At 40.4% G+C, this 26,279-nt stretch overlaps 2 protein-coding genes across 5 annotated transcripts in view; one reads left to right on the top strand and one right to left on the bottom strand.

Annotated features, from left to right (window-relative positions):
• The window catches only part of LOC117678385 (hyaluronidase Ccc Hy-4-like), a 45,071-nt gene extending 33,280 nt beyond the window's left edge, over positions 1-11,791 (top strand). For 2 of the 4 annotated variants that reach the window (XM_034439430.2, XM_034439437.2), the window contains exons 2-4: positions 4,952-5,972; positions 9,288-9,377; positions 10,616-11,791. In XM_034439430.2, the coding sequence (XP_034295321.1) occupies positions 4,952-5,972; positions 9,288-9,377; positions 10,616-10,990 (1,486 nt within the window). In that variant the 3' untranslated portion in view covers positions 10,991-11,791. Of the gene's footprint in view, positions 1-61; positions 391-4,951; positions 5,973-9,287; positions 9,378-10,615 lie in introns of those variants that run through there. The other 2 variants (XM_034439444.3, XM_034439451.2) reach the window with 2 other exon arrangements.
• A 5,253-nt stretch (positions 11,792-17,044) lies between these two features.
• TWF2 (twinfilin actin binding protein 2) overlaps positions 17,045-26,279 on the bottom strand; it is a 68,222-nt gene continuing 58,987 nt past the window's right edge. The window contains exons 6-9 of the mRNA XM_034439474.3: positions 23,513-23,638; positions 23,200-23,350; positions 22,033-22,154; positions 17,045-21,279 (exon numbers count right to left, since the gene is read on the bottom strand). Coding sequence (XP_034295365.2) covers positions 21,112-21,279; positions 22,033-22,154; positions 23,200-23,350; positions 23,513-23,638 — 567 coding nt within the window. The 3' untranslated portion in view covers positions 17,045-21,111. The remainder of the gene's footprint in view (positions 21,280-22,032; positions 22,155-23,199; positions 23,351-23,512; positions 23,639-26,279) is intronic.

The raw sequence follows: 26,279 nt of genomic DNA, 5'->3' as shown, positions 1-26,279 counted from the left end.
GGGACACAGACTATTATATATCTTGGAGTCAATGGTATAATTGGATGTCAAACCGAGCTGCAAACTGATGTATATGATAAACATGTCACTTGGTATACGTAATAGATTTTTCTTGGCTATCCTATATATGTAATGGGACAATTTTACTTCCTTCTCACGCTGTGATGTAGACCGCTATAGATTTAATGTTTGTTTGATGTATAAGACAAAAAAACCCCCAAAACTACACAATTATCAACCTATCTTTAAGATGTTTTTTTTATAATGGTTATTAAGAAAGTGGAGCTAAATTTGTACAGGGCTCTGGAGGATATAAACTATCTGGACCCTTGGATTCAGATTTGGGCATGAGATACAAACCACATTAGTTGCTCCCATGGATGACCTACGGTATGTATCTGGAGGTTCAGTTGTCCTTTTTTGCTTTTTGTGTTTATTTTGTTAGTTATTTATATTGGTGTTTCTGTTCACTACCCAGAGTCACCTTAGTAAAATAAATAGCCATTTAAATGGAATTAAATAAAAATATTTCAGCAGATTTCAATAATGTCAACCACATCGTCCTTCTGGTGTGAGTTGGAGGCATAATCTTATGCTGGTTTTACTTCTATCTAAACAGGTAGATCCAGTGAGAAGAGGTGAGGTTGGAGACATGGACATTTTTATTACAGAATGTTTTCTTTCCCCTATTCAGTCTATGTCAAATTGCTAGGAGAGGATGTCTGCTGGTCTGGTGTGAAGTTATCATTATGAAGATGGTACCTAGTAATAATCTGAATTCTGTACCTATTGCAAAATGGATTAGAAGTCATTATCCAGTTCTGGTAGTTATCAGGATATGAATGGTGGGGAGTGGGGAAGACACAGAAATAGACCAAGCAAAGTGGAGTGGCTGTTGATTCAGGATAACTGATTCCATAACTACCATCTATGGCTCTTGATGGGGATTTTCTCCTCTGGAAAGAACAGTTTCACAGTCTGAGACCCTCTTAAATGTACTGTATGGTTCCCATCTTGAAGAACAGAAGAGAGAATGTCCAGTAGGGCTTTTGCAGAGTGTTGGATGGTGTGATTGCCATGTCCTGGCCTGGAACAGGATGTACTGAAGATGTTCACTCATATCCTTGATGTAGCTGAATTAGATTACTGTAATTGATGTTATAGGGGAAACTGCCCCAAAGTTTCATCTGACCTATTATACAGTGGCATGTGTACAAAGTGTTTGTAATAGCATTGCCATGTTACACCTGTGTAGGCTTCCAAGTGCAATTTCAGGTGCAATTATTACCTGTAAAGTCCTATATGTTCAGGGCTAAGGTATCCTATGTACCTCCTTTCCCTAATAGTTTCCGCCCATCCTATCCAGACAATGAGGGATCATTTGCTAAAGTCCCTCATTGGCCTAATGGTGGGTATTCTCAGTAGCAACTCTATTCCTCTAGAATGGCTTGTTGCCCAAAATGTGGATGGCCTTAATATTTATGGCCTCCAGAAAGCAGATGACTTTTCCAGTAGGAAAAGTCCAGTAGCACCATTTCCTACAATGTAGCCTGTTAGTCCAATTGCTATTTTAAGTAATTTTATTCCAGTTTTGTACTCTATTCTATCATGTAAATTCTATAGGCCACCTGAAGCCTGGCTGATTTTGGGTGGTACACAAATTTCATAAACAAATAATAAGAAAATAATAAAACCAGAAGGCAAATCTTAAGTTATTTTTTCATAGCATCTCTTGAATGCATTGCTGTGTCTATGTCTAGAAGTATTCTAGAAGTTGAGCTGCATCATCTGAGCCTCAGGAGTTAGTATAATTTTGAAGTTGATAGAAATCAACATTTTTGAATTACAATTTTCTTTCTAAATAGTTGAATGGAGAGGAGAATAATGGATGTCTTTCAGCAGTACACATTTGTCCATCTGACTTTCTTTCATACATTGGTCATACTTCCCTTCACTCAGTATCACTCCCCTAAAGTTACCTTTGAGCTGCATTTAATGCCTGGACTTGTCTGTGTACCTTCCTAAGGTATTGAATTTACATGGAGAACTGCTGAAAAGCTGTTGGGCATTTTTTCCCCAGTTGAGTCACAGGAAGAAGGACATAATATCACTTCTGTAATCAGCCACTGTTTATATCATCATAACTCAATATGTCTAAACCTATCAGATGTAATGAGGTTTCATTAAGAAATGATCTCATGCTAAATTGTCTAGGCTCGGAAAGAAATGTCCCGAGTATTAAGTAAGTACTTAATACTTAATACTAATCTAAGTACTTTTTTCTATCAACCACCAGGTGTGCATCTCCATTGTTACCCCATGTAAATGATGAATTTAGAGCTCAAAAAATTCCACAGTTTTTCTGTCTCACCTTGTTTAACTTCTCAGTCTCCTTAAAGAGATTGATTAGTATTAGATCCATTATTCATAGTTTAGATTCTAAATATTGTAAAAGCAAGAGAAACAGATCTTCCTATTTGTCCTCTCTATTATAAAACATGAGAAATTGGTTTTTTACAGTATGCCTTCATTTCCTTTCCTGTTCATTCTGTTGCTTTTTCTGATCTTCCTGTTAAATTTACGATCCCTTAGTCATCTTCCAGTTTCCATCATTCCTAATTGTTCTTTTTCTTCTGCTGCAACATTTTTTTCCTTTCTCCTTTCAGTGCTTCCCCCATTTCACCCAACAGCATTCAAAACCCTTGGAAGAGAATGCAATTGGTGCCACTGTTTTTTACTGGTTGAGGGCTGCATGAATGAGTATATCCAACAGTGAGACCAATGTAAGGTTGATCTAAAAAAATTGTCCAGATGGGATGACAAAAAACCTCCAGAGCCCTGGGCTCTTGTCCCAACCTCAACCCAGCTGTTTAAGTATAAGGTGACTAAAGAAACATCTGGATTCCCAGCTTCAAACTACTTCCCCTGGGATGTAAGCAAAGAGTGAATCCAGTAGAAGGCCCTCTCTGGTGAAGGCAGAATTTATCCCTAGAGTTTGCCACCCAAGAAGGAGGCTGGGGTATTTTTCAAAGTTTCAATCTAAAGTTTTGCATTTCTTTTTGTCTTGCAATAACCAGGATCGCTTGTGAATTGTAAGACTAATCTTGCCTTTATGGAATGCTACAATTTTCCAGCTCCCTAATGTATTTTTGAAGATCAGGTTCTGATAAAATCTACTATTTTCTTTTCTTTTACTATTATCTTAGTGGATGTATGTAATTGTTCCCCTTTGGGCTGATTGATTTAAGTAGTGTTTTTAAACAAAATCAACATATCAGCTATGCCCTACTATTGGTGCTTATGGTTTGGGTTGTTTTTACTTGTACAGTAGTAAATCCAGTACATCCAGGCTGACTAGATAGCTAATTTATAAAGGATATATATCAGGTTAACACAGCAAACACATGCAGAGGGGAAAAATTCATGGACCAGCTTCTAAATCCATCCTGTTTGTTGTTCTTTGCAAGAACCCTAGCTGTAAGTACATTTCCACTTGAAATGTATCTAGGTATTCATTCATGTTGATTTAAACAATGCCCAACTCTAGAGGACTCTGGCACTTTATATAATAAAAAGCTAGAATAGAGAAACACGTGTGCAGAAAACATGGATGGCTGAATAGATTCACGGATGGCTTGCTGCTGTATGAGGATATATTTCTTACATGGCTGGTTGAGGGGGGGGGTCGCTCTGAAACCTTAAAGGACTGAACCATCAAATGGACAGATGCTTTTCTTTTTTTTTTAAACAAAGCTACTGCTAGGTTTAGGGGAGAATGCAAACAAACAGGTGGTTAGCATCTCTTGTCTAATTTATTAGAGATTCCAGCTGTCACTAAAGTGTGTGTGGACTTAATAGTTGGTGGAAACTTAGCCAAAGACTTTGGTACTGTTAACAACTACAGCATGCATTATGACTACTTTTTTTTTTTTAAGAGAGGGCTAGACATCAATGGATAATGCATTTGGCTGAGAAATCTTCTATCTCCAGGGGAACAGTGCGCTCAACAGAAGTCACCAATGATCGAGGACTGCAATCGCTGAATGTCTGCTCTGTGACCTATGCAGAGTGAGGTTAATGTGATTGCTCAGTTCCTGGTGGAATTGGCCCAAACAAATAAGGAAAGAGGAGCTTGTGATGTCAGGGTAGGAATGGAAAGCAGCATCCAGATTTCTTCACAGTTTTCTACCAGGGACCGTAGCCCCTGGGGGTTTTGGATTCAGAACTTTGTCTCCATATTCTTTCAGAGGCAATGAATACTAAATATAAACACATGGAATTTCTTTTTTAAAAATTCCAAATGGATTGGAATCTCGACAGAGAAAAGACCAATGAGAAAATGACACAACCACAGCAGCAAAGTGAAACACCCCCTCCCCGCCACTTCATAAATAGCATAGGAAGCAGTTCTGAATATTTTCTAACCAGCATTAGCTCCCCCCCTCCCTTTCTCCATTCACCGATATTACAGTACAGATTAAATTAGCTTGGGGAAAATCTCCGGCAGCAGCCGCAATTAGCAAACAGGCAGACTCCTTCTTGTGCTGCTTTACATGGAAAGAAAAAGAAGGCTTTCAGTGCACTCTCATTCATTGTCATGCCCTTGTCTCCAAGCCCCTTAAGCAACCCCAGGGTGTTCCTGACCCCTGACCCCGCCTCCGACCCAGGGAGGGAGCTTTATGGTACTTTTTATAGCACCCTGCTGGAGGATTGAGGGGCTCTGGGCTGCTCTCAAGTCCAACAAAAGGATGGCTTGCTGGAAAGGTCTATAGTCAAAATGTTGAGTGCTTCTGATGACCCTGGAGTCTTCAGCGTCTGTCAGGGAAAACCAGTTTGCAATGGGCGAATCGCCATTCGAGAGCAGGGAGGTTTATTTTAGAAGGAGTGATGGCTGATAATCGATCAGTGCAATGCTGATGCTTTATTGACAGTGTCTTCTGTCCTCTTGCAGGATTGCACACCACTCAAGAACGTCACAGTCATCCGGGGTGCTAAAATGGGCTTCGACACAATTGAGGCTCTACCACTCTCTGGGTCATCAAACCTTCTTGTTGCTGCTGCTCCTCTTCCCAGATGGGCCGGCTGCCCTTCCTCTTGCTGCTCATAACTTGAAACCAGCCCTGCCTCCAATTGTAAAAGACAAACCTTTCCTAGTGACTTGGAATGCACCAACGGCTCGCTGTGCTGCTGCCTACGATGTCCCTCTCCCCTTGGACTCCTACGGCATCCTGGTTAATTCCCAGGAAGCCTTTGTGGGTGGGAACATTACCATCTTCTACTATGATCAACTAGGCTTATATCCTTATTACGTGAACACGACGGTGCCACCCACTGCGGTTCATGGTGGCTGCCCTCAGAACGTCAGCTTGAAAGACCACCTGGAGAAGATGACAAGGGACATTGCTGTGGCCATGCCCTCACACTCTTTTGCAGGTCTCGCTGTGATTGACTGGGAGAACTGGAGGCCTCAGTGGATTCGGAACTGGGACAAAAAAAATATCTACCGGGACATGTCCCTCCTCTTGGTCAAGCAAAGAAACCCCCATTTATCTGATTATGAAGCTGAGCTGGAGGCCAAATGGGAGTTTGAGACAGCTGCCCAGAATTTTATGACAGATACTCTCCGCTTAGCCCAATCTCTGCGCCCCAGTGGCTGGTGGGGCTACTACCTCTTTCCCGACTGTTATAACTATGATTACTTGGATGACTTTGAGGGCTTCACGGGGCACTGTCCCCCGGTGGAAGTGCAACGCAACAATGACCTCTCTTGGCTTTGGGAGCACAGCAGGGCCCTCTACCCGTCCATCTACATGGAAGAGATGCTGAGAACTTCCCCACAAGGGAAGAAGTTTGTGAGAGCCAAAGTGGGTGAAGCCTTGAGAGTGGCCGAGTTGCCCTCTGCCCAACACTCCCTCCCTGTTTTTATGTATGCCAGGCCATTCTACACCTACACCCTGAAGGAGCTGAGCCAGGTGAGATTCTTTCACTGTTTTTCCTTTGCTTCCCCATGGACTTTTGTTCTGAGTCCAGCAGAGTTCTTGGGCATCAAGAAATCTGTGCCTGTTTTTTGGGAACTGTGTGATAACTAAACTTGACCTGTGGATGGAATCTTGTAGGACAAAAAGAAACGAATTTGATTCCCAAGTTTCAGGCTTCATTTGGGAATGGGAGAAGAGCTGTCCCATAGGTTTCTCAGCTAGAGATGCCAAACGGCATCCAAATGAGAATCACTTGAGAGATGAAAGGGTGATGTGAGTGAGCCATTTCACTTGGATTAAAACATACTCTGTACTTAAAAATGGAGGTATTTTAAAAATAATTGTGTAACACTCTTCCTCTTGAATGGGCAGGATACACATAATTGCTTCCAGCCCTCCTTTAAAAAAATATTATTTTTTTCCCCCGTCTAGTTGTAAGATCCCTATTTAACCTAGGCTGTAAATCCTGAGCAACCTGGGGCTAATGCAGAGCCTGTAATACCCGCACTCAACATTTTACATCATGGTATCGGCCATGCTCACCATTTTAAAAACCTTCTTCTGCTGATACAGAAAATTTTCAATTATCTCGGGAACAGTTCTGTATTTGTTCGTTGTGCAGCATTATTATGTATCACATTGCCTTTCGTAGCAGTGTGCAGTTCATTCAGCCTTTGGAAGGGGGTTGCATTTGTGTGGGGCTGAAGAATGACTGTTGGTAGCTGTAGTAAATGAGGCCTTTACTCCCAGGTGGTGGCGTTGTAGTCCCCTTCCCAAAGAGCAGCAACACCCCTTCCTGGCTGGTGGAGCTTTTCCTTCCCTTCAAGCTGAACTGGGGCAAGGTGCTATTTCTAAGTGAAAGCAGCTTTGCTCTTCTCATCTGGCTTCTTTGATGCCTCTCCGTCTCTTTGGTAGTTTTTGAGTCAAGGCACCACATTGTATCAAATTGCTCCTTTGATCTAACTTAAGGGAGCTCTGTGAAGCCAAGAAGGGCTTTGTTCCTGGCTCTACTTTAAAAAAAAAATTAACAGAAGAGGAACATTTTTAAAAAAGTGGATGTATATTTTAACTGAAGTGGGATGGCAGTCCAATTATGGAGGCTATAACCCTGATGATAGGTAGATGAGTGGATAGATAGAGGAGAAGCACTTAAAGAATGTCACAGCCCTATGTGCGCCAAGGATCGAAGCAGGAAACTTGTGTAAACAGGGAGATCAGCACGCTGGAAATGATCCATGGGGGCCTCTTGTTGAAAGTAGACCAGGAAGAGCTGGCAGAGAAGGTGAACCTCCAGTTATTGGGGAGGAATGGAGCAAAAGAAAGGGTCCTTTGTGGTCCATCACCCACCCCCACCAAGATGGATTGACAGAAGAGGAAATGCCTTGCATAGGATTATTGTCATAAATTCATGTGGAAAAAAAACTAGAGGAGGATGATCTCACTGTGCTAGAAATAACCCTTTTTCCCAACCCTTGCTTCAACATGGCAAACCCACCCGAGTTTTGTTTTCATGCATACCTTGATTGAGAGAATGGTGTAGAGCAGGGGTGTAAAACTCACGTCATCACGGTGTCATCACGGTGGCATCACGTGGTGTATTGTGACTTCCCCCCCTTGGCTAAACCGTGTGTGGGCGTGGCCAGCACGTGGCGCATCCAGCCCGTGGGCCACAAGTTTGACAACCCTGGTGTAGAGAATCATGCAATTGGGAGGGGCTATTTAGGCCAGGTTCAGTGCAGGAGCCAAACTTAAAGCATCCTTGACAGATAAGTACCCAGTCTCTGACTGTATATATCCCATTAAGTGATAATTGACTTTATTACTTGTAGGGTTAGGAAATTTCCCCCAAGCGTCTATTAAAGCGGAACATGTTTTCTGACAACTCGCATTCATTTTTTTGTATTCTGTACACTAGAGCAAGAATTTTAACAGAGAGATTTTATTTCTCATGGAAGAGGTTACCGTAAGTGTCCTAAGGATTCAGAAATAAGATCAGTTTTTTTAAAAAAAAACAGACAGAAAAATAGGAATTTTTAAAACTTCCAGTATCATGGAATCATCAGCATCAAGTATTGTGATTTGTAAATGGCTACATTTTTAAAGAAATCTGATCACATCACTAGGGAACAATTCTAGAAGCAAGTTTTCATAAAGTAAATGGCAAGAGGTTGTAGGAAGCCCCCCTCCCCCAGAAGAATGAAATATTTTGGGAAATATTAAAAAGGCAGGATAAAATAATTCCCCTGTAGGAAAAATAAAAGAAAATCTTAAGGAGGGCAAAAAACAGCCCCAGTTTGCCTGCCCCAAGCAGAAACTGAGGAGGCCAGTGTTTAGAAATGCAGATTTGGTAATCCATTCAGAAAGATTGGGTCAAGACAGAAACAAAAGGTTGACAAAATTAGCTCAGACAAACACCTAGAATTTGCATTTTCTCTTTTGCCTATAGAGGCAGCTATGACCCCTACATAATCTCTACATGACCCACATAGGAATCCAGAAGGTATAAAAACTCACCCACTCTAAACTCCATTTTGTTTGCTGTCCCTGAATCCCATGTGGTTGGTGGTTCTGCTTCATCAATAAAGGGAACCTTTCTTTCCAATCAGCCTCCAGCCTCCATTTTATTTCCAGTGCCTTTCTCCCGGCTTGGAATTGGACCTGGATATTTCTTCCAACAAGGTTCACCAGAAAAGTCTCGACCTCTTTCTTGTTTATTATATACCGTATTTTTCGGAGTATAAGATCACCTTTTTCCCCCAAAAAAGAGGATGAAAATCTGAGTGCGTCTTATACTCCGAATGTAGCCCCACCCAGCTTCTCAAAGGGAGGTTTCAGAGGCTGAAAAAAGCATCAGAAATGAAGCTTCAGAAAAGAAGCGTCCAAACAGAGCTTCAGAGACTTTTTTTCTGAAGTTCTGTTTCGGAGGCTTTCAGAGGCAGAAAAAAAAGCAAAAAAAGCAAGGCACAGAGCTCACAACCAACAAACCAGTTGCTAAAATTCACCACTGGGAACAGCGGATTGGGGGTATTCCGGGAGGCCGATCCACCTGCCAATCAACTTTTTTCTTGTTTTTCTCCCCAAAAACTAAGGTTATACTCCGGTGCGCCTTATACTCCGAAAAATATGGGTATTTATTTTTTTCACATTTTTGAACTGTTCCTTCTTCCTCAGAGAGGGACTCTGGACAGTAGACAATAAAATGTTAAACTATAGAAAAAGCATACAAAAATCTAAAATTTAGAAGGGGGCAAGGAGGATTAAATCCTGTTGCTGCTAATTTCTTTGTGATGGTTTCTCTTGCTGTTCTAGACAGACCTGGAGTACACCATAGGGCAGGCTGCAGCCATGGGTGCTCATGGCCTTGTGCTCTGGGGAGACGCAGAATATTCTCGGAACCGGGTAACGTAGTTCCATAACTCTCCATCCTCTTGTCTTATTCTTTCTTTTTCAATTCATTTTTGCTCATTACTTGCCACAGAGTTGAGGGTAGACCTGAGGCTGTCTGTATCTCTTATTACCTGGTAGTTTTTAGATCAGCTTGCATACAGTGCAATTTATTTCTGTAATAAATAAAGGGGTCATCAGAGATTTAAAATCCAGTGTTAATGAGAAATTGGAAAAAAAAATCAATATTTTTGACAGTCTAGAGATAGACAAAGTGTCACATTTCAGATGTGGCTGAATTACATCTTCCAGCAGCCCCTATCAGGCTGGCTAATGGTGAAGGAATCTGGTAATTGTCGTTCAGCAACATTTGGTTATGCACCTTTGGACTTATCCTTCGCTTTGAAGTGACATCCTGCATCTGGGTTATACTATTTCAAGCGTTCGTGGCAAGTCTTGCATCGTTAGTAGCTATTCTGTAACAAATTAAACATCCATCATAGATAGAAAGATACTGCGAGGAGTAATTATGGTCTGTCTGTTCTTCGGTTTCTTGACAAAGAAATATGGAAGAGCTGTTTTATTTAGAGGGGTATTCCATTATGTGAGTTCTGACAACTGTTTCAAATGGAACAGCCAAGACCCATTATTCCCCTTGGTGAGAATGCCGCATGGGGCAGGCTTGCCTTGAATTTGGCCTTTAAGGAAAGATTGAAGTGTTAGGCTGACCATCTCTTATTACAGGTTCCATACTGTATTAGTGCAGTTTAGTGCATTAATGCATGAATAAAACACACAAGAGAAACAATATCCTTTCTGAGATTTCTCATTGGTATAACAAGGGAAGTGTTCTAAGACTGGCAATTTCTCTAAACGGCTCAGAGTCATTTTTGAGCAGTGCAGAAATGTAATAAATAAAAAAAAATGTTTCCATATAGTCTGTCAGTGGATCGTGATCTCAATTTGGACTTTCTAAAACTGTTATCCCATGAATTTCCTCAATCTGTAGCCCCCCAAGAAAGGTATTCTAGGGATCACATCATTTTTTTAGATTTCTTACCCCAAAATTAGAGAACTAGCCCTACTTCAGAGAGAAAAAAATCAGATACTGAAAACACTTTCTCCTTAGGCACTTGGTAGAATGCTGTACGTCTAAAATGGATTCAGCCTTAGCCAGGCAGATTTTTCTCTGGATTTATATCAATTACGGTAATTGCTGTGTTTCTTAATGTATATCTTCCCCTCTCTTACAGACCAATTGCTTAAAGGTTCACAAGTATCTGACAAGCACTTTAGGCCCATATATTGTCAACGTGACCAGGGCAACTGAGCTCTGCAGCCGTCATATCTGCAATAATCATGGCCGCTGCATTCGCCGGAGAATGGACTCTGACGCTTATTTACACCTTGGCCCTAATCCTATGGAGGGCATCTCCACTCTTGAGTTGGCAAACAGGACTTTAAGCCAACAGCAGAAGGTCAAGATGGAACAGGAGTTCGCCTGTCATTGCTACAAGGGATGGAGTGGCAAAAGATGCCTTTTCAAGGGGCACAGCGTGCGATTGTGGGCAGACAGTTGGTGCATTTACAGCACAGTTTTGTCTGTACTTTGGATAAGGTATTTATGAGCATTTGGACTAGTTGCTATAAATATTGTGAAGCCAATACTGTAAAGTGAATCCTATATCTTTCCATGTGAGAAAGGTACAGGCATGGTGTTGGGTAATAAGAGGCATTGTCGAGTTGCTGTAACTCTCCCTGACTTCCCAGGATGTCCTTCTCTTGTGGTGTTTCACTGGGAAAGTTGGCACGTGTGGATTAGTCCTATCTATGCAGGACTTCCCATACACCAAGGATGGGCTGCTTGGGCTCTCCAGAGGTTGCTCGTGTATATCTCTCAGCCATCGATGAAGGATTGTTGGAGCTGAAGCTTAGCCCTTGGGGAAGAACACAGATTTTCTACCCAGAAGTTTTTTGGGGGGATTTCAAAAAAGTCGAGAAGGTGGTTGCAACTGCATGATCACAACAACTATTTGGATTTGTTTTTTGTTTTTGTTTTTGTTTACTTCTCCAGCAGAACTTCATTCCTACCCCAGCAATACACAACAAATAACATTCTTTTTAGTCTCTAAACTTCTCACCAGCATACAAGCATCCTTAATATTTGAGGTGCACGTTTTCCTAAACTGTGACAAAGACCGTAATTTCCTCTTTCTTTTGGTTGAATCAAAACTGATCTAAGCACATTATTTATATACAGAGCAAACCTTTCCTACTTGAACCAACTAGGTGTCCTCCAAAATGTGATTGGTGCTGTTTTAATTGAAATATGTATGTAGGTAAATATGTGTACTTGTCAGGCTACCTCTCTTATCAAGGAATGGGGGAGAGAAATCTTAATTTTTTAAAATTAAATATTTTTCATGTGACCCTCAGTGCCTTGGTGCTTCATTCTTTTATAATGCTATGTACTGGAAGCCAGAAATATATTTCATCTTGATTAGCCATGAACATTTTTTATTTATATGAGTTGGCTCTCATGGCTGTTTGTCTCCTGAAAACTCTCAAATCTTTAATGTCTTCCTCCTCTCTTTGTACTGTATACTGATGCTGTTGCTACATCCAGGGCCATTGCTCTAAAAGCATTGGAATACTTTAGACCAGGGCTGGATGTGTCATGCACTGGCCAGGGCCATGCTCGGTTTAGCGAAGGGGAAAAAAGTCACGATACATCATGTGACGCTGCCGTGACGCTGCGAGTTTGACACCCCTGCTTTAGACACTCCTTCAGCTCAACCTACCTCACAGGGTAAGTTTAAAATTTGAAATTGGAGGGAGTGAGTTGACATACTATATCTAGAGGAAAAGCGGGCTAGAAAACTCTAGGTTGAAGTCCAGCAGGTGCAGCCTTCACCTTTAACAGCATCCCTGCCCAAGGAAAAACTGGCCTTGTTTCCAATCAGCTTGACACATATGTGGGTCCTCAAGGAAAAGATTGCAGCTTTAAAAGCAACCCAATGTTGCTCTAAGGAGCCACATTCAGACAATACAGACAAATGCAGATAGAGTGGCTTTGCAGGGTGATGAGAAATTCAATGCACATTCAGACTGCAAGAGTTTGGATCATGCCGGAGCCCTGCAATGTGCAATGCATTATGCAGTTACTCTGTACCAATGGATGAGTCATAGAATGATTTCACCAACGTCCTAGCACAATTTACAGAGGGGAGGGCTGCTCACTCTCCGATGCTGCTCCGTATGATCAGGGCAGTATTTGTTTGCAAAGCCCTTATGCAAAGGAGGCTTTTGCAAGTAGAATAAGGCCCTCCACTGCATGCCAGCCAATTTCTGCAACCCGGTAGAACCCAACCACACCTCTCTTTGTCTCCTGTAAAGGTGATGGGATTAATGCTTACACGTTCCTGCTAAGATGGGAATCATGAAGGCAGCATTTAACTTTGGTTGCCAACCATTTCTTTTTTCTGGGGGTGGTATTTTTGTTTCTTTGCTCTAACTTCCTTCTCACTCATTCCTGATGGAAAAGCTGTATTTGTGTTAGCAAGCTGGTTATGGCCGCTTCAAGAGAGTAGTTATGTCACACAATGACCTTTACCTAGATTGTTCGTTGGTGTTGATTCAGATTTCATATATCCTATATCAGGGGCATCAAACTCATGACGTCATGTGACATTTTTCTCCTTTGCTAAACCAGGCGTGACTAGTGCCTGATGCATCCGGCTCCTGGGCCAGGAGTTTGACAGCCCTGTCCTATATCAAAGGCCCCTAATCTTTTGGGCACCAGGGATCTGTTCTGTGGAGAGAAGTTTTTCTGCAGACCAGGCGTAATTTCGTGTGCTGCCTTCATCCCATGTATGGGGCTTCACTTGTTTGCATGCGGTTTCTGGCATGTGAGAGAACAGTGCTGGTCCATGGACTGTGGGTTGGGGAACCCTGTTCTATATAACTGCTGTCATACATATCAGCATTTGCGATCTAAACATCATAAAGTGTATTGGTGGTTGTTTGTTCTCTGAGCTTGCTATTTGGCTTCCAAATATTTTGTCACTAGGCTAGGTAACATCATCAGCGGAACTTTGGTTGAAGCATCTTGATTTAACAGCAAGCTCAGAGAACAAACCAGCAACAACATCTGCCACCCGAGCTACAAATATTTTCCATCATCTCTAAAGTTTATTGGATTGCTAACCCACACACCCATGGCTTGGGACAGTTATAACCCTCCTACTATACGACCATTCTGTGCTTTAAGAGACTGGAGGCAGATGCTGTGACAAACATTACTAAAGTATAAAATGTAAGTTGAAATAACAAGAAAATGAAAAAGTGTGCAGAAAAGCATATCCATAGGGTGGAGAACAGGAATGCTGTTTTTATCAGAGACAGATTGGGGGGACGGGTATTATTATGTATCCATGGAAGAAAACAAGCCACTGGCTGCAAATTCTTGGTTATCAGATGCACACGTGCTCATGTGCTGGGATGACTATAACAGCCTGAACAGCCCTTGTGTGCAATGCTACAGCAATGGAAATTAGCTTAATGCTAATCTGGTGTCCACAGAACATGAACTGAACTGCAATATTAGCAAAGAAGTAGAGTTGCAGTTGTGTCATGGGAGCAAAATGCTACTTATTGCACACTCCCCAAGCTGTAAATTTAATCCAGGTCTAGGTTCATTTAGTGCCCATTCAAAGTTATATCACTGAGAAAAAAAAGTGATTTATGACCATTTTTCAATTATAACCTTTGTAGCACCCCCATGATCATGAGATCAAAATTCAAATGCTTGATAACTGGTTCATACTTACGACCGTTGCTGTGTCCCAAAGTCATGTGATCCCCTTTTTCAATCTTTTGACAAAGTCAATGGGGAAGCCAGATTCACTTAACAACCATGTTGCTAACTTAACAACTGGAGTGAGTCACTTAACACCTGTGGCAAGAAAGGTTGTAAAATAGGGCAACACTCACTGAACAAATGTCTCATTTAACAACAGGAATTCTGGGCTCCAATGTGGTCATAGGTTGAGGACTACTTGTACCACTTTTTCCCTATTTATTTATTTATTTATTTATTTATTTATTTATTTATTTATTTATTTATTTATTTATTTATTTATTTATTTATTTATTTATTTGATTTATATGCCACCCTTCTCCGGAGACTCAGGGTGGCTTACAATGCATTAAGCAATAGCCTTCATACTTTTGTATGTATGTATGTATGTATGTATGTGTGTGTGTATGTATGTATGTATGTATGTATGTATGTATGTATTTATTTGATTTATATGCCACCCTTCTCTGGAGACTCAGGGTGGCTTACAATGCTTTTAAGCAATAGCCTTCATACTTTTGTATATACCTGCTTAGTAGGGCTTTTTGCCCCCCCCCCCCGCGGTGTTCTATTTTATACAAAGTCAGCTTATTGCTCCCACAAACCAGGTCCTCATTTTACCTATCTCGAAAGGATGGAAGGCTGAGTCAACCTTGAGCCTGGTGAGAATTGAACTTGCAGTAATTGCAGGCAGCTGGCAGCTAAGTGCTACTTTAACAGCAGTTTAGTCTGCTGCGCCACCAAGGCTCCCTATGAATTCGGATTGGATCTTTGATGTAGATACCTGTGGTCCACGTAGATTTATGCCTAAAATAAGAAAGCCCTACCTAATTAATTGGCTGTTTTTGCTCAGAGCAGGAATTATGAAATGAACAGCTTATACACGAACTAGAATTGATTCCAGCCTCTTCTTCTCTTGGAGAATGACAGCTCTTGGCTTACTATTAAACCTGGATGTTAAATAAAGATGGATTGTTTATAGCAGATCATGTTTATCTAGGCTCATCATCTGATGGCAGAGATGCCTACTGAGTAAGCTGCTTACTTGCACCTCTTTGTGTGAGGATCTATCCGATGTATTAAGTACTTAACTTAAATCCTGGGCAAGGGAATTATGCCACGTGGCCTACTAATTTGGAGGCATAATACTCAGTTTTAGCTATGGCACAATGACATTCCTTTGCTTTTAAATTACAAATTGACTAGCTTATTATGAAATGCATGGTGCCTACACACCCCACAGAAGTTCTAGCTTTAATATATCCCAGACAGAAAATTCAGGCTATGTTCACCAAGTACATTCTCTAGAATATTTTTCCTGTCCATTACTAAGTACGTAAAAATCTAACTTCTCTCAAATGTCTCTCATCTAATAATGCCCCCAAATGCACTGAGCATCTGTGCCAAAAACCAGCTCATGAATACAGTTCTCACAGGGTATTTTTGTGATTCTTTTGGGGAGTTATAGCTGAGGTTCTTCTTGCACCAAAACATGTGAGCTGTGAACACTGAATTGAATCCATAATGGAATTGTGATGGCATTTGATACACAGAAAGAAGAAATGAATGGATCTCAATGCTTCTTTGGTATTTAGGACCAGATAGTGCCATGCTTTAAAAGGGCAACCTACAAAGCTTTGGAATTCAGCATAAATATACCATGTTTTCTTCGCTATGCTTCAGCTGCAGTTTAGACATCTTTCTTGGCACACAAGACATTTTTAAACCTGTACTTGAAATGTATTTGTCAGTAAGTCATAATCAAATGAAATTAACTGAACATGTTATTAACACCTCAAAGGGATAGTATCAAAGTGTTACTATCACTTTGTACTGCTTTGGTAAGACCACCTTTGGAATACTGTATCCAGCTTTGGTCACAATACAAAAAAATATTTGTGATCTAGAAACAGTGTGGAGAACAACTATGATAATTAGAGGAGTAGAGGCTAAAACATGATGAACGATTGCAGGAACTAGGTATATCTGGAATACCGAAGAGAAGGACTAAGGGTGTCATGATAGCAGTCTTCCAATATTTGAATATTTGTCACAGAGAATTCAGCATCAATCTATTCTCCAAGCACCTGAGGGAAACACCACAAGAAGCAAACTATCAAGGAGAGATCCAACAAAGAACGAAGAAAATTCCTGACAATGAGAACAATTAAGTCAGTGAAACGGTTTGCCTCCAAAAATTGTGGGTGTTCCCTCACTGGAAGTTTTTAAGAAGAGAGCCATTTATCCAGAATGGTATAGGCCAGGGGCTCCTGCTTGAGCAAGGGGTTGGACTAGCAAACATCCAAGATCCCTTCAAAGTCTGTTATTCTGTATAAGTTTTGCTTTTAAACTGTGTAGGCTAAGAATGCCAGCAATAAAGCTCTCCTTGCTGGATATTTAAGAATCAACATTATGCTTACAGATTTGATTTCAGTATTTTGGCAAAAACAAAGGAACAATGTTGGAGGGGCTCCTCTATCAACGCCTGGAGAATAAAACTGATCTTGGTATCCTTAATAACCAAACCAAGATAGGGCCTTGAAGAGATGTGAACACACCAATGCAGGCTATATATATGTAGTGTACAAAATGGGGTGGGGGTGGGGGGGGAATCCATGGTTTATTGCAGATCTGCAAACATGATCTCTTTTGCAATTACATGATGAACATCAAACCATCTGGCCTCACAAGGTAAATTCAACCACCTTGTAGCACTAGTTTCCATGAATTCCTGAGACATAAAATTTACCATAGCTGTTTATTAAGGGAATGGCCAATTGTATCAACAGATATCTCAGTCTACTAAATAAATACTCAAAACAGGTTGCTTTAAAAATACTTTAATTTTTAGAAAATACAGCATTCAAAACAGTATGCCCTGCCTTCCCCATAATTTCCAAATTTACATCATCGTATAGCCCAGTCAGGAATGTGCATCTCCCAAACTCCAAACCTTGATTCTTATGGAAGATTTGATAAATTACTAGCATGGATAAAGAAACAATCACTCCTAGCTTGCTTTTCATCTGCAGCGAGTTAAGCGCAATGGCCAATGAAAACTACTTACAGTGTTAACCATGTAGTCAATTAGACATTCTTTTAGTGTGCTAGAGATGTCAGTGTAAAACTACTATCATTTCAATTGTGCACACAGGAAGGAATATAGTTGTTAAGAGTATTAGCAAGGTCTTACTGTAAACATATAATTCTTGAAAAATTATTTTGGGACTCCTACAAAACTTTATTTCTATAATGAGATGTATGTTCTTGCAATCCCTCAACATTTTGTAGTATTGGTCAGATCTAATAAATGTTTTGATTAAGTGTTCATCCTGGATATAAATAGCAAGATACATTCTGATCCAAGCTAACTGGTTCAGAGACTATTCCACGATGGGGAGTCCTTTCTACATTTTTGTGGAACTTTTTTGCTACTTGGCAATTGTGTTGATGGTAAGTTTGTAAGATCACGTAACTGCAAGGAAAACAGAGTTCTGGAGTCTAGCTGACTCCAAATAGTCTCCATTTGTTAGCTTGGATCAGAAAACAGGGTGAGGGTAGGGATGAAGAGTCGGTTTTGATAGAGTAGACATATCACTATGATTTGCACACTGCACCGCTGATTTTATTGGTCTTCCTGTCAACAAATAAGAAAAGGGATTCACCAGCCACGAACACAATATGAATATGCATAATGTGGCAGCAGCTACTAAGATCAGATAGACAGCTGAGAAGCAGCTCTTTGCAAGGCTGAGTGGCTCTTCGTGTTTCATTGTGAAGGGGAAAGGGTGGGTTGTGGAGGGTCAGCTTGAGAAGCAGGCTGTTTGCCTTTTTCCCTTCACTGAAGTTCTGATCGGTCCTCATTTACCACTCGGCATACATTTGAGAGTACTGATTGATCTACCATCATTGCACGGTGATATTTGGCAATAATACCACAAAGGAATCGTTTCAGACTAATTTGGTGGAGTAAGATATGAAACAAAGGCAATGTTTGCTTACTTGCTTTTCTGCCCCATTTGTTGGAATCACGTGGATTAATTAATGCAATTAGTGAAAACAAGGAAAATGCCAACAGTAGTCATCCAAGTATGCTTAATATCTCATCGTGAACCCAAGGAAATGTGAGTTCAAGATCAGAGTAATAGCTGTTATCAGTTTTGGAATGGCAAATATTTGTTCTTCTGCATCAAAATATAATAGGGACCAATATAATTTTTGCCTAGGGGGAAAAGGACAAAACAATAAATCATATTATTACAAGAGTGTAGCGCTCTCAACAAAAACATAGAATGAAAGTAACAAAGCTATCTCTGCATATATGATGCAGAAAATGCAGAGGTCCAAATCCAAATATTATTGAATAATATCATAATCTCTAGATTTAGCTGAACTGATTGAGATTTGGTCACAGTAAAAATAAAGTAGTTAAAGAAATCATTGTGCCAAAGATCAGCAATGTAGAGCCTTCAAAATGTCCAAAGAACCACCTATTTAAAAAAAACAAAAAATAAAATTGAAATGTTGTGCACTGACCAGTGTTATGCTGAAATTTTGTATTTCAGTTGCTGATCCCTGCATTATGCCTATTTAAAGCAGAATTTTGCTGTCTGAACATGTTTTAAGACAAACTTTGAATTTAATTATTGTCTTAGAATTATATGCTGGATGCAAGATCTGTTTATTTCTAAACACTACAGAGACCTCAATTATAAAGATATCTGTCCCAAGGACTCCCAATAAACCTAAGGTGCAAAAGATGAAGAGTTAAAAACAAAATCAAGAAAAATTAACATTTACACTTTTCCCCATCCATGAAATGATGGTGCATATCACGACTTCCATCACAGACATTCTCATCTGGATTCTTGTAGTGAGTAGGGGATTGGATCTCAATGTCTAAATTTTGTCCTATTTTGAGAATCTGTGATTCTATTGGGGTTTTTTTTAGAATTGTGATTCTATATTTTTCCCCCCCATCCAGAATACTTGGAATTTGGCAAAGCCTACTGTTTTTTTCTTAAATTGCAGATCAGCCTTACGGGGGAAAGAGTGAGCTAGAGCACATCCAGCCTTGCTCTTATACAAACACCACTCCACTCAAGGCCACCATACATTGTAATACCATACAACTGGCTCTGTAAAAAAAAAGGCTTTTAATTTCATACGGAATTGTTTGCTTGAATGAGATATAAAAGCAGACCAATAAATTGCTCCTTGGGGACATAGGAGTTTTCATTATGTATAACAAATTTACCTGCTCTAATGATTTTTCAGGAGCTCCCAATCCCAAAGTCACAATTGTGGCTTTTTGTGATTAGGTCATGGTCTGCTTCTCCTTTAGACTTTCAAAGCTGATCATCAAGACTCTTCCCAAACTCCTTGACAGTTAAAAAGCCCGTCCATCATGTACATGGGTAACAATTTCATGCCATGGGCTATCCTTTCCTTCCACCTGGTTTTCATGGACCTAAAACAATTAGTCTTGGCAGACAGTATCTAACACATGGCATGAACAGTCCTCTGGCCAAAGTACATTCTGTGAAAAACAGAGCCCATCAGTATTCTGCGACCAATGAAAATGCTAATGTTCCTTTGGCCTGGCAAAGCTCTATCACATAACTAAAGATCTATGATGAGGGGATGCATTGGTTAGGTGTCATGATCTAGGATGAGGACAAACAATTGAGTAAATATAAGATGACCAAGGACCAAGCGACTTTACCTTAGATGCCCAGTGTGGATGGGCAAAAACACAGATCAGGAAGGAATCTACTTTCTCAGTTAAGTCAGAAGATAATCTCAGTTAAATCAATGCTGCGTTAGGCTGCAAGCTAGCACATGTGGAAAGTGTGACCTGGGAAAGCATATGAGAGCTACCCGTGAGGTGATTCTTGCCATCTTGATGTAGTTAAGTGAAAATGATGCCAATAAGGGCAGGATAACAATTATGCTCCCAGTTCCTAACCATCCATGTGTCTATCCTAGGCTGTAACATCACACAATGAGCCATCAAGATATAAGGCAGGGAAGAAAGAAAGGCAGTGTAAATAGCTTTCTGCAAATCAGAAAGGAAGCAGAACATCTTTTAAGAGAAATCCAACCCATCCCTGGATTTGTGATGGATATTTTCCCCCACAAACATTAAGGCCTAGAAGGGAATTATCAGGACTCTTGAACAAAATGAGAGTTTTACTTCTTCAGTAGCTTGGGAAACAAACAGTTTCTTAAAACCCAAATGACGCACCTCTATTTTGGAGGAAATCTGACTGGTCTTTTTAGCACTACCCTCATCCCCTCAACTCCACCCTACCTCAAAAACAATCCGTGGGACCTACTGCTCTTTGCCTTAACCAATAGGCAACTGACCACTGCATCAAATACTAAGGACACAGACTCCCTTGATAAGGGAATGGTGTTGACAGGATGGAGTGCCACTAAGTTATTGTTACCATACAAACAGTGCCTCTCTTTGATGGGGGTCACAGCACCCAAGGTAGAAGTTTATAACTCTCTCAGATGAGAGGCAAACAAAACTCTTTGAGTGGTGCAGATTCCAAGTAAAACAGGCCACAAGATGAAGCAATAACAGGAGCATCTATTGTAAGAAATATTTAAAAAAAAACAAAGGACAAAAAGCTCTAGGGAACCCCTTCTCCCTAGATTTATATCACCATAGAGCAAAAGGAAAGAAAAAAAAGAGCATGCCGTCTTCTTCCTCTTCCTCTCTGTCCCCCGATTCCACCCCTCCCACCCTGTTAATGAAACCGATGGACATGACTCTGAGAAAAGAAGTAGGGAAAAGGCTCTGGAGTTCAGTGGACAGGCTCAAATGCAGAGAAGTGGATTTCCTTGGAGCTGCAATGCTGGAGGCTGACCCTTCCTCTGGGTTTAACTGTCTTCTCCATTCTCGCCTGGTCCTTTGATAAGTCGCTTCTGTCCCCTTTTTCCCACAGGACCCTTTGGCTTGGCAAAAGCCTGCTTGAAGGCATGCTGCTTGGGGTGGACCTCATCATACAGGAACTCGGCCGTCAGCTCAGCTCCATCATCGATTTCAATCTGATACAAAAGAGAAAGGAAGAGTAGTCTTAGATCTGGCCACTGAGAACCTGAAACCCAACTGAGATTGGGAATTTCTTCTCAGTAATGGTATTCCACAAAATCACAAATGAGGAGGTGATAAGCCGCCTGGGAAAGCGAAGGGAAATCATCAAAGCCATTAAAAAGCAAAAGTTAGAATATTTCGGACATGTGATGCAACACCCAGAAAAATATGGCATCCTTCACTTAATCCTCCAGGGAAAGATTGAAGGCAAACAAGGTCCACGCAGAAGAACATCATGGCTTCAAAAGCTAAGAGGGACTGGTTTGAACAAAACTCAGCAGCACTTTTTCATGTGGCTGTTGACAAAACAGGATTGCCAACATGATTGCCAATGTCCGATGACAGATATGGCACAAGAAGAAGAAGAATGGTATTTCATTATATTTTTCTTCCCCCATAGCTTTCCAGCTTCCACTCCGCTCCACTCTGCTCCTACTTCACAGGGCCATTTTTAAACTTGTTTTGGTTTTATTTTCAGGACTTGAACATCTCCTCTTCTCATTAGAGATGAGTTCACTAAAGTCTTATCTTACTTTTCATGTTGTCCATGCTATTAGGACAGCTGCTTCTAGCATGTCCTTCCAACAATCTCTGGTTGCTTCAATCTTCAGATCCCCACATCAACCTCTTCCATACTGGTTAAAACTCTAAAAGCCTAGTTAGAATGGAAGAGAATTTGTCTTTCTTCCAGATGCTTATGAACTTACCTTCTTTGCAATTTCTAGGCAGAAATCTTGCTCTATGGAGTCAAGCAATCGGCTCTTGCAGCTAGAATACAGCATACGCTCTTTGATGCTACATTTGTAACCAGGCATGGAGTAGATAAACACTAGGAGAAAGAAAAAAGCAGATCAGGCATTCTTAGGCCCCCATAAAATTAATTCCACTAATCTATGTTGAAATAATGGCCATTGCATGCCATAATAGCATGTGACAAAACAAATAAATACAGTTGTATTTGTATACTGTTTATATATTGCACAGATGTAATGATACCAATTCTTATTATATCTAAAATCTATCACACACAAATTGGGCATTGATTTTAGAAACAAATTAAAACTTTCCCCATATGCTGGGCTGTGAATTCAAGTCTCTCTTTTTTTGTTTTAGGACTGGCATGAAGTTGTTTAAATATCTATGGAGATTCTCAGTCATCCAGGTCATGGTTGTCTCAAAGGTGTTTTTTTTTCCCCCAGAAGACAACTGGACTATATGTTTTTTTTCCTAGAGGAAGAAGACATTTTGAAACCTCTTCTTCCTCAAGGAAAAAACCTCATAGTCCACTTGTCTTTTGAAAAGAGCACCTTTGAGATGAAGTTGTTTAGTTTTGCACTGCATTTCTGGGCTATGTGTAGGAATATTTTTATTCCTTCTTTAGAGTTTTTCAGCGCTAGGCAGATCAGTTTTAGGTAGAGAGCAGTGGTGAAATCCAATTTTTTTTTGCTACCGGTTCTGGCTTGGTGGGCTTGGCAGGGGAAGGATACTGCAAAATCTCCATTCCCTCCCCACTCCTGGGCGAAGGATATTGCAAAATCTCCATTTCCACCCCACTCGGGCCAGCCAGAGGTGGTATTTGCCGGTTCCCCGAACGACTCAAAATTTCCGCTACTGGTTCTCCAGAACCTATGAGAACCTGCTTGATTTCACCCCTGGTAGAGAGGCAAAAGAACTTCCCAGCCAGCCGGACTGGGGATGCCGGGAGATTCACCTATTCTAATTACTGAGAGTGCTTGGATAAGGAATCCACCAGAGAGGTTTTAAACTCTCTCCCCAGATGGCAGCACCATTCTAGGGGGTAGCAAAAATACCCACTCCGTGTCCAAAGGGAGGAGTGAAACCTTTCCTCAGCTGTAGAATTGATTACAGCTTACCCACTGACTCCAGATAATCTCCCTCATGAGAATGTTTATACAGAAAGAAGTGATAGCGAGCAGAATCCTGAGGAATTCTTCTAGGCAGATCAGCAATTTCTGTAGCCTTTGTGTGGACCAGTTCTATGGTCTCCTGCTCCAGGTTCAGCTTCTGTTGAAACAAAGGCAAGAGGAAACAAAAATAACAATGAGGTGGAAACTCCAACAGTGCAACTTGTGCAAGCAGAGCATGCATAGAAACGAGTAAAACCTGGGACAATTAAACTGAAAGCACCCCTACCCTCACCCCCACCCTTACCCAAGAATCCCTTACCAGCTGGATGTAATTTATTTTCTTCTGCTTTAGTAGCTGAATGGCTTGTTGTGCATCTGGCTGCAAAGGGAAGGCCAGGCCTTGGAGAGTCTGGTGTTTGCTTTCGACGCTGATTTCAGTTTTGACCTGGCAACAGGAGTGCAAAAAAAAAAAAAAAAAAAACAGACTGAAGTGAAACCCTGCATGTATTTCCTTTTATATCGTTGCATTTATTTTATACTTTTGTCCATTGAAGGATGGACCAAAAAAAAGTATAGAGGTACAAGAAAGATAGAGATGTAACAGGCAAATCATGCTACTAGCATCCAGAAGTGTAGGGATCTTTTCAGAAAGAGCCATTGTAATGCTCTACCTTTCCTTCCCCTTCCCTGTAGGACTAGAGAGTTTAAACCAGGAGTCTCCAACCTTGACAACTTTAAGACTTGTGGACTTCAACTCCCAGAGTTCCTCAGCCAGGCTGAGTTGAAGTCCACAAGTCTTAAAGTTGTCAAGGTTGGAGACCCCTGGTTTAAAGGATGTCTCTCTCTTTCTCTCTCTGTCTTTGTGCGCGGATTACAAAAATCTGTAAAAGAGAGAGGTGGGATGGATTGAGGTGGACATTGAGAACTCTCCACTCAAGTCCAAATAGAACTAAGTTCATTGGGTTGAATGGGGTCCAGGGAAGTGCGTTTATGATTCCAGCCTTAGGAAGAAGGGAGAATACACGAAGGCAGCAAATGGCCAGAACAAATGAGGCTTGTGGCTGGATGCAAAAAGGAAGGTCTCTTGTGCTTTTATTAGTTGTGAAGAAAAAAAGAAATCCATCAAGTGTAGTTTGCATAACCTGCTGAAATTCCATTCTCTACTCAACTGTTAAAGCCACCCTGCCCTCTTTTGTCTTTGTCCAAGCAAGAATGAACAGAAAAGCTGGATAGGAGATGCACTACACACCGATAGGCATTTACACCGATGTAAATCCCAGAGTTAAATGGGGTTACATCCACATTTACATGCCTTTGATTGTATGGCGTACAGAATTTCTTGGGCAAGCGACTTATCCTTTGACCACCCACATCGTCCATGGAAGTTTCTCAGATTTCTAAAAAGGCAGCCCATGTCAGACTGCCCTTTCTAGGCCAATGCAATGTGATGCCTAATATAGAAGAAGAAGGCTTCATATTTTGGAAGCGAGCAGAAGAGTAGATCTCAGATATAACTGGCTTTATAAACATTCTGGAGATGATACTGACAAAAACAAGGTCTGGTGGGCACGACAAAGGGGAAAAATATCTTTTCCTTTTGAATGGCAGCTTGTAAGGAAAATAGGAAATGAATTTTTCATCATAAGCTACAGTAACAATTAACCAATTTTGTAAAGCTAAAGAGGTTAATACTGAGTATGACACATACTTTTTAAAAGCTACCTCTTTGGGTCACTTCTGGCAAGAATCGATTCGTTAGGTGAGAAAGAATGACATTTTAAAAGCAACATCAGCATAATTTTTTCTTCTTAAAATAATTAACAGTACAAAAGCAGCTTTATAGCTCCACACAGAATCAACAGAGGGAAAATCATTAGATTTTAGTTTCATGCTTCATAGAGGAGAAAAACTAGGTCACATGCTTCATTGAGTAGCAAACAAAATATCACTTGTAAAATAGAACTGGCTAGGTCTACTTTTCATCAAGTGCTGGAAGTGACACTTTCAGATATATGAAACATTTGCATTTTTTATTTCTAGGCTCTAGAATAGTCTAGACTCTTACTTCTAATCTCAGTTATCCCACATAATTTTTATTTTATTTACAGATTTTTACCCTCAAAAGTTCTAAAGCAGTTTAGACTGGGGTTTTTCTGAAAACGTGTAGATAAATTTGTACCCAATTATAAACTTTTATTATTATTATTATTAAAAAGTTTTAACAAGTATTACAACAATTTTTCCCATCCCTCCTCCCCCCACCCCCCATATCCCCTCTCCCTCCCCCCACCCACCCCCGGACTTCCCAGAGCAAATTCAGGGTATAACATTTAACAAACATAAGCTAAAATATGCTAACTTTCTGTAGTCTCCAAACTCCCTCTTGCTCTTTAACTCCCCTTTCAACTAACAAAACATAATTCAAAAAGAAAATATTGGTTTCATTCATAAGCTATTTGAAACTTTTTAGTCCGATATTTGTTTTGAATATAGTCAATCCATCTTCTCCATTCTGATATATATCTTTCATTTGAATGGTCCTTCAAGTATGCCGATTTTTTTTTATTTTTATTTATTTATTTTATATTTTATATTTTATAATTATATTTTATTATTATTTTATTTTATTTTATTTTATAATTATATTTTATTTTTATTTTATTTTATATTTTATATTTATTTTTATTCTTTATTTTTTAAGGATGATGCCATATTCATACGGAGAGCCTTGGTGGTACAGTGATTAGAATGCAGTAATGCAGGCTCCTTCTGCTGACTGTCACAGTTGACTCAGCCTTCCATCCTTCCAAGGTGGGTAAAATGAGGAGCTAGACTGTTGGAGGTAATATGCTCACTCTGTTACCAGCTTAGAGAGGGCTCTAGAGCACTGTGAAGCAGTATATAAGTCTAAGTGCTATCGCTATATATTATTGAGGAGTCCTTGATGCACTCTGAGCTTGTTTGTTTTCTTACAGATGTTTCATTACCCAAACTAGGTAACATTAAAAAAGGCTAGAACCCTGAGTCATAAATATTCTCCTTTATTGGTATCCTATATTATTAAATATATAATTTGCACCTCTATA

The sequence above is a fragment of the Pantherophis guttatus genome, chromosome 2 (genome assembly GCF_059756535.1).
Source record: "Pantherophis guttatus breed Tessera chromosome 2, ASM5975653v1, whole genome shotgun sequence".
NCBI lineage: Eukaryota > Metazoa > Chordata > Lepidosauria > Squamata > Colubridae > Pantherophis > Pantherophis guttatus.
Note: the sequence above shows the minus strand (reverse complement) of the source record. Positions and strands in the feature narration are given on the sequence as shown.